At 44.6% G+C, this 9397-nt stretch overlaps 1 protein-coding gene across 1 annotated transcript; it reads right to left on the bottom strand.

Annotated features, from left to right (window-relative positions):
• Positions 1–4010: 4010 nt before the first annotated feature.
• On the bottom strand, positions 4011–5084 carry LOC140547729 (uncharacterized). The gene has a single exon (XM_072670865.1). The coding sequence runs from the start codon at positions 5082–5084 to the stop codon at positions 4011–4013; it is 1074 nt and encodes a 357-aa protein (XP_072526966.1).
• Positions 5085–9397: the final 4313 nt, after the last annotated feature.

Here is a 9397-nt window from a genome sequence, read left to right as displayed (position 1 = left end):
CAGATTGGACACAAGCAGAGAAGATGCTCCGCAGAAACCCGCGCTGTAGGTCCGATCTACTGACTACTAGACCAGACTAGACCAGACCAGACCAGACCAGACTGTACTGTACTAGACTAGACTGTACTATACTAGACTAGACTAAACTGTTCTAGACTAGACTAGACTATACTGTACTAGACTAGACTAAACTGTTCTAGACTAGACTAGACTAGACTAGACTGTACCAGACTAGACTAGACCATACCAGACTACAATAGACTATACTGTACTAGACTAGACTAAACTGTTCTAGACTAGACTAGACTAGACTGTACTGAGTCAGACTAGACTAAACTGTTCTAGACTAGACTAGACTGTACCAGACTACACTAGGCTAGACTGTACCAGACTAGACTAGACTAAACTGTTCTAGACTAGACTAGACTAGACTGTACTGAGTCAGACTAGACTAAACTGTTCTAGACTAGACTAGACTAGACTGTACTGAGTCAGACTAGACTAAACTGTTCTAGACTAGACTATACCGTAATAGACTATACTGTACCAGACTAGACTAGACTATACTGGACTAAATTGTACTAGACTAGACTATACTGTACCATACTATACTAGACTGTACTGTACCAGATTAGACTATACTGTACCAGACTAGACTAGACTATACTGTACTGAGCCAGACTAGACTAGACTAGACTATACATTAGACAGACTAGACTAAACCATACTGTACTAGACTAGACTATATTATACTAGACTAGACTATACTGTAATAGACTATACTGTACCAGTCTACACTAGACTGTACTGTGCCAGACTAGACTAGACTATACTGTACTGTATTGTACTATACAGTGCTGTGCTATACTATGCTATTAAATACTGTATTAAACTACAGTGTACTGGGTCATACTGTTCTGTATTATACCATATTATATTAAGTATACTATATTAAACTATACTATACTTTTCAGCACTATACTATTACATATACTATTAATTATACTGTACTATATTAAACTGTAGTGTACTGGGCGCAGGGGCAGTCTGATCTGAGATCAGCCTTATCGTGTGTCTGCTTCACAGTGCTCCACTTTGTCCCGGGGCTGTGGTGTGGTGAATGCTTCCTCTGTCACACACAAATGTCACCCTTCTTCTCAGGGTTGCCAGATTGGGCGGAAAGACGCAGATTCAAACAAAGGAGAGAGCGTGAAGCCGGGTGGAACAGGGTGCCTGTGTCACAGGGCGAGTCTACCAGACTGGGCTATTTTTAGCCTGTCAGGGCCTCTCTGCCTGCCGTCCTGCTTGTCTACCTGTTCAGGCCTGGGGCAGGCCTTCATTAGGCGAGCCGCGGGAATAAAAGCAGAGACAGAGTGGGGTGTGATCAGCTCGATTTTTACATGCTGCTTCACCACAACACCCAGCGCTGAACGATACGATGACACCTTATAAATATTGCCTGAGGCAGATCTCGCCTCGCGCCGCAAGATGAGAAGAGTTGGCCTGGTGTTGTAATGCGCTTTCACGCTGGACCTCTGCACTACTGAGACCAGGAAGGACAGCTAAGTAGCACCATAGGACCAGACGTAACACCATAGGACCATGTGTAATGCTGTAAAACCAAAGCTAATTCATAGGACCAGATGACCAACTGTTACACCAGAAGACCTAAAGACCATGTAACACCATAAGCCCACACGTGACACTACACTACACGACTGTACCAAAGCGAAGTATAGCCAAACACAACACCATAAGGCCGTATAATGCTTTGAAGCACAAATGTAACACCACAACATAATGTGTGACATCATACGACCAAATGTTACATAAGACATAAGACCATAATACATCACAGGACCAAAATCAAATGTAACACCATGAGATCATAACACTGTAAGGCCGAGCGTAACTCGACTATAACGCCATGAGACCAACTGTTACATCATAGGCCCATCTATAACACCATAAGACCAAATGTAACACGGTCAAACCAAATATAACACTAAAAGACCATCTATAACAACATAAGACCATCTATAACACCATAGGACCAACTATAACACCATAAGACCATCTAAAACACCATATGGCCATCTATAATACCATAAGACAATCTATAACAACATAAGACCAACTATAACACCATAAGACCATCTATAATACCATAAGACCAACTATAACACCATATGGCCATCTATTACACCATAAGACAATCTATAACACCATAAGCCCATCTATAACACCATAAGACCATCAATTACACCATAACCCCACCTATAACACCATAAGACCATCTATAACACCATATGGCCATCTATAATACCATAATACCATAATACCATATACCATATAATACCATACCATTATCTTATCTTATCTTATCTTATAAGACCATCTATAACATCATAAGACCAAATGTAACACTGTATAACCAACTGTAAGACTATAAGACCATCTATAAAACCATAAGCCCATCTATGACATCATAAGACCAAATGTAACACTGTATAACCAACTGTAAGACTATAAGACCATCTATAAAACCATAAGCCCATCTATGACATCATAAGACCAAATGTAACACTGTATAACCAACTGTAAGACTATAAGACCATCTATAACACCATAAGACCAAATGTTACATCATAAGACCATCTATAACACTATAAGATCAAACGTAACACTATAAAGTGACATATAATCCATTCTGGTTTTGCCTTGGGCTTCATGAAGTGAGTAAATGTCAAATATTTCTGATTTCATAAGTTTTTTGTTTTTGTTTTTATTTTTGTTATTGTTCTTTTTTTTACATACTCATTTCTCATATAAATAAAGACATGGCAATAGTTCCCAACCTTATAAATACTTTATTAATAATAAACAAATCCATGATGCAATAAATACTACATATATATATATATATATAGAAAAGCAAAACATATCCAGTACAATGGTTCTAGACGTTGACTTCAGCAGGCGTTCACGTTCTCTTCCAGACCAGCTTTAGAACCGAGTTCTCCGTCTTTCTCCCATTATGTTACCTAATGACATGAGTCCCCACCTAGCACCAAAGTGCACCCAGCTGCAGTCCGGGACAGTGGACAGTGTGCAGGGAGCAGCAGTGCCACCTGGAGGCGGAATCACGTCTGAACAGGCCTGTGTCATTTGTTTGTTTTTTTTACAATAATTTATTCACAAATAATTCTGCATCTGCATAAATGTTCAAGGGGTACAATGGGTTGCTTTTAAACAAACACTGTACATATAATTTTGTTTCACAGCATTTCCATCGTAAAACAAATATTTTTGGCAGGTTTTCAGGGGCGTTTTGAAATTAAATTTAGGGTCTTAAAGGTCATAAAAATCTAATTTCTCAAAATAATGTTTTCCACTGATAGCTGGAGCGATGACGCTAATGTTGACGCTAACAAACACTAGAAGTCAATAGTCACCCAAATATTTTCATATACTTATAATTACAAAAATGACATTTTTGGTGTATTTAAAAAAATCTCTATAATTCAAATGAATAAATGAATAATAATATTTTTAAATACATTTCTAAGATATAACAATTATATTTATAAATATATCAATTTCCCCCGATCAGCCATAACATTAAATCCACCTGTGACCTGTCGAGGCATGGACTCCACAAGACTTCTGAAGGTGTCCTGCTGTGGTATCTGGAACACCACGTCTAATGTCAGCAACAGATCCTCAAAGTAAGTTGTGAGGTGGGCGGAGCCTCCATTAGCATCAATGAGAGCCTTGGGCGCCCATGTCCCCGTCGCAAAGCACTGCATACACCCTCAGGGAAGGGAGCGAACACCCTCATGGAATACCTGCCTGATGTTTTGGAGATGTTCTGACCCAGTCCGTTGTCTAGAACATCATAGTCTGGTTCTTAGGTTCTTACGCTATGGGGAATGTAACTGTACAATAGCCACGCTTGAGACCAGGCGTAGGGTCAGGATTTGGACGCAGGGTCCCCGTGACTTTACGGATCAGTTCTGCGAGTCGTAGGACATGTCGCTCACCTCCGTCCAGTGCTTCCCTTTATCGGTTTTCTTCCTCTTCTTCTCAGCCATGACGATGGCCGCCACCACCGTAATCAGCACGGTAACGGTGATGATCAGCACGGTGACCGTTTCCGCGAAGCACAACTGGGTATCCACCTCGCTGAGGGACTCGCCATGAAGTTGCTCAGGCTCTGCGCAGGTCAGGTTGGCGTAGTCGTCCAGCAAGAGCCTCTGGACGCTGTGCAGCTTCCGGAAGACTCTCTGCAGGTCGCAGTCGCACGTCCAGGGGTTCCCGGCCAGCCAGATGTGGGTGCTGTGGGAGTTGAGGCTGAGGAACGCCTTGAAGTCCAGCGCTTTCAGATCGTTATAAGCTAAATCCAGCACTGTCAGGCTGGTGAGGGGCGAGAAGACCCCGACCTCTAGGCGGTGGATAGCGTTCCCTTTGAGTCCGAGCTCCTCCAAGTTCCTGAGCATGGAGAAGACCCCGTTGGAGAGGAACGGGATCTTGTTCCAGTCCAGGTGGACGCGCCGCAAGGTGCTCAGCGAGCCGAAAGCCCTGATCTTGACCAGGCGGATGGCGTTGTGGCTCAGGTTGAGCTTCTGCAGGGAGTCCATGTGCAAAAAGCAGCTGCCGTTCACGCCGGTCAGCTGGTTCTCCGCCAGAGACAACTCCCGGAGAGTCCCCAAGCCCAGCGAGAATCCCTCGGACAAGGTCGAGATGCGGTTCCGGCTCAGGTCCAGCTTGACCAGAGCCTCCAGCGGAGAGAAAGCTCCGTCTGCTACGATGCTAATCTGGTTGTCGTTTAAGAGAAGACTGTGCAGACGCCTCGTGGACCGGAAGGCCTGGTTCTGGATGAGGGACAGCTGGTTGAAGGACAGGTTCAGGTGTTCAAGGTTTGGAGGGAAGGCGGTGGGCAGACTGGTGAGGTTCCTGCCGGCACAGGTAGCAAGTTTGAGCTCCAGGTGGCAGGTGCAGGTGGCGGGGCAAGGGAAGCTGGTGACGGAGGATACGGAGTGGACCCTCAGTGCCAGGGGCAGCGACAACAGCAGCCAGTGCATCCTGTGGACAAACGTGAAGACAACGGGGACTTTCCATCAGATTCAGACCTTCAGGACACATCTGCTCTTCTACACGCAGACACTGAGGTGTGTTTACAAGGACGTAGGTGGAGTGTGGAGGTGGAGGACGTATGTGTGTGTGTGAGTGTGCGAGGCCTCAGGGCAAGTGAGGAGGGACGTTATTGTCCACATGGCAGCTGCTGGCAGGACAGAGAAAAGACCAGCCCTCAGCATCATTAATATTTGAGAGAGTCGGCAGAGTGATGACAGAGAGAGAGAGATCGAGAGAGAGAGATCCACTCAAACAACGTCTATGGATACAACCAGTGATACTGTACATTTTACTGTATAAAACATTATAGTAAATATTATATATGAATTATATTACATTATATTATACGTTTACTGAAAGTTCTTTCAGTTTTTGGGGTCTAAAATCACATAGCATTAAAACGGTGGAGGGATACATGCTGCCTTTAGGGGGTAGTGCGGCAAAAAGTAGTCCCTAAAGAAAACTGTATTAGTATTTAGTTGAGATTCTCCACTATTTTACCACCACCATCATCATCATTCCATATAAAACTCAGAAGACTCGTGTAGCCGCACTGGTGGGTTTGGATAGGGAATAAATCATGGGCTGTATCTGTGTTGTAGTCATGGCGACCAGTGCAGGGTACCTACTGCAAGGCTGTCTGAACAGTTGATTATTATATAACTGTAATAAATGCAGTTTATGCTGTGAACTCGACCCATTAATGTGATGCCTCACGGTATCCCTCCTGGCCCAGTTCTAATCCCACTCGACATGTGGGCAGTGCTTTTCGCTAATCTACGCCAGGAAGCTGAATCCTCGATAAAGTGCTGACCCTGCTGACCTCCGGCTATCTGAGATGAAGAAAGCCAGGGAGATTAGTGTCAGAACTGGCCAAACGCCCATCCCATTACCGCTAAACTGCTAACAGGTGATTGGCCGAGGCTGCTGCTTTCCATGGCCTCAGAATGACCACTTCATTTCAGCTGGAAAATACAGCACTGCGTCTCTAAGTATTCCCAGTTACCAACTTTAAGGAGCTGAAAATCCCAAAAAGTGACGGTCCAATCATCATCCTATGTCACGATATATGATTCAAAAGGATCCAGAAGCACCTGATCCCAAAAAGAAGGAAAATTGGTCAGTTTTTCTGCTTGACTGTGTCCACTATTGCCAGCAGAGCAGCACCTCCTGAAACAGTACTGGGAGTATGCAGTCAGTCCTGGGATTTGAACCCACAACCTTTGTTGAACCTGCTATAGGGAGAACACTACCTGCCAATTCTTTTGTCAGCTAGTAGATGATCTCGTTTGGTAATGTTGTGTTGGATGTCAGGAGAGGGAGGATTTAAACCATACAACCTTCAACAACTAGAATTTAAACCCACAACCTTCAATAGTTGGAGAGAAGGATTACTAACAATTCAGTTGCATCAGCTAGCACATGTCCACACTGTTTAGCATCATGTTGGATGATGTCAGGAGAGGGTTTGGGTTTAAACCCACAACCTTCAACAACTGGGATTTAAAACCACAACCTTCATGCTTTGGGGGGAATGCTAACTGACAGTTCTCCCACATCAGCTAGCGGATGCCCATAATGGCTAGTATTGTGTTAAATGATGTTGTGAAAGGGATGGTTTAAACCCACAACCTTAAACAAATGGGATTTAAACCCACAACCTTTATGATTTTAGGAGAACACTATCTGATGATTCTGTTCTGTCAGCTAGCAGATGCCCACACTAGCTATTATTGTGTTTGATGATGTCAGGAGAGGGAGGGTTTTAATCCCAAGGAGAGCTGTAGCAGGGATTGAACTCACAACCTCCTTGCGATAAGGCTAATACTTATAAAATAACACAGTTACACCACAACATTTGGACAAACAACCTGTGGAATCGTGGACGTGTGCATGTTGACCATGCCCATGGCTGGGCACCTGGAAGCAGGTGGGCTAGTGTTGTCTGATACACGTGGATCAGATATCCCTGGAGCTCGGTGTGCCTGAGGCTGAGACGGGTTTCAGTTTCCTATCCCACTGCTACAAACTAAACACCCTTGAACCACCGAGTGCATGCTGCACAACAGAACCCGTGACCAGGTTTGCACCGTTTTTCCAATAAAGCATACAAACATCCATTAGCCAAAACATTCTGACCACCTCATGGTGCATGTGAAGGTCTGGGTTCTCTGTTACATGGTACCTGAACAGTCGGTTCTTGTAGTCCACGTGTTGGATGTGGAGAAATGGGCAGAGTGTCTAGACGTCTAGACGACCGAGGGTCGGAGTGTCTCCTAAACAACTCCAAGACTTGCGGGGGCTCCCAGTCAACAACGGCAAAGACCTACTGATGGTGGTCCGAGGAGCAACAGATGGTGATGGTTATTCCCTTCTGGGTGGAACTGACAGAAGTTCTGCAGCGGTACAAGAACAGAGATGTTTAATGATGATGCCCATGCTAACACCTGTCCACCATCAAAAACACATCAGAACTGGACCTCAGAGGCCTGATCCTGTGAGCCCTGTTTTCTTTTACCATCAAGTAGATGGTATACACAGCTTGTCTAGTCCCTGTATAGAAGTACCACCAACAGAACAGGACCCTCTGGAGCAGATCAACACTGATGAACCTATTGGCACCATGCTGCCTAATGCCAGGCGTGGGCTATAGGGGCATAAAGCCCCCCTTCAGCACTGACCTTAGGAGCAGTGGAGGAACTGTGTTCTCTGGATTGATGAGATATGTTTTAATAGGATGAGTTGGGAAGTTGGGGATAATGAGGTGACCTCACTAACACTGCTCTTGTTGCTGGATGCAATCAAATCCTCACAGCAATGCTCCTAAACAATCTAGTAGAAAGTCTTCTTCTTCTCTGGACAGTAGAGACAGTTCATCCAACAAAAGCAGGATCGACTCTTTTAATACTCTTGATTTCAGAAGAAACAATGAATGAAACAATGAGCAGGTGTCCCAATACTTTTGTCCAAATATATACGTACATATATATATATATATATATATATATATATATATATATATATATATATATATAGAAAGAGAGCATGTACTCCACCTACCTGGCACAGTGTCCGGTATAGTGTCTGTCACTGTGTTCCTCCGTCCCAGCACAGATGGCTTATAAGCAAAGAAGACAAACAGCAGCAGCTAGCCAATCCCAGTGCAAGGTGGGTGGGGTTATGAGCCCACCAGTGATGTAAACATCAGCCTGAGCCAGAAGCATTTAGGAAATGCAGAGATAAGAGATGTCGGAGTAATCTAACAGCAGTAACCCAACACCTGGATTAGGCAGGTGTAAGATAGTGGCGATTTCACGGCAGTGGTGTACCGCTTAACGCTGCGGGTAACTGGCTGGGCTCTCCTGAGAACTTCAGGGGGACATCAGGCCTCTTCTGGTGGCTTTGCTTTTGAATGGTTTTAGAGATAGCAGTAGGTCCTACCACGTCCATAAGCAAGTCTATTATAAATCACTGACGAGGCCTGGCGATGTAGGCATGCCGTTAGCGCCATGCTAAGTGGTGCCTATGAACCTGTGTTGCTTGTAAAAGGTAAAGGTAAAGGTGCACGTATTTGTCACTGTACAGTGTACAGCAAAATGTGTCCTCCGCATTGTTAGCTACGCTAGCCTTGGGAGGGTCACTGATTTAAAATCCGAAGGCTCTGAAAAGTCCAGCTGAAGACCAGCTTTTGCAGCTAGCTGGTTTCAGATGGTCAAGGTGGTTGAAAAAGCTGCTCATCCAGGTTAAAACGTGGTTAACCAGCTCTCGACCAGCATGGTGTGGTCATGCTTGGTCTTGCTGGATGTGTAGCTTACCCTATACTGGTCAAGAGCTAAACTGGTCAACCAGCTTGACCATCTTAACCAGCTTGATCTGGCCATGCTGCAGGTATACATCTGTTTAAGAGGGCATCTGAAAGAGTTAGGCTAAGCTAACATTAGCATCACACCTCACATTAGCATCACACCTCACTCTCTTGGTGTTGGGCTGACATTAAGACAAAATCCCGACCCCTCCTGAGCTGATCGCCGCTGTAGTTAGCTTAGCATAGCTTAGTTAGCGGGCCCCGTAGCGCTGAAAGGTTTGATTCCAGCTAACAATTACTGACTCGACTGTAGGTGCTAAAAACACTCAAATCTGAGAGAATAAAGTCAAGAGGAAGGCGAAACATTCGTAAAGTTCGTAAAGCCAGAATCCAACCCTGCTGGTAGCCGTAGCCACCTAGCTAAGCTACGTCACTGTAGCTTAGCTTAGTTAGCGA

Source organism: Salminus brasiliensis, chromosome 25 (genome assembly GCF_030463535.1).
Source record: "Salminus brasiliensis chromosome 25, fSalBra1.hap2, whole genome shotgun sequence".
In the NCBI taxonomy this organism is placed as follows: Eukaryota; Metazoa; Chordata; class Actinopteri; order Characiformes; family Bryconidae; genus Salminus; species Salminus brasiliensis.
The sequence above is the reverse complement of the archived record's forward strand: the minus strand, read 5'-3'. Positions and strand labels throughout refer to the sequence as shown.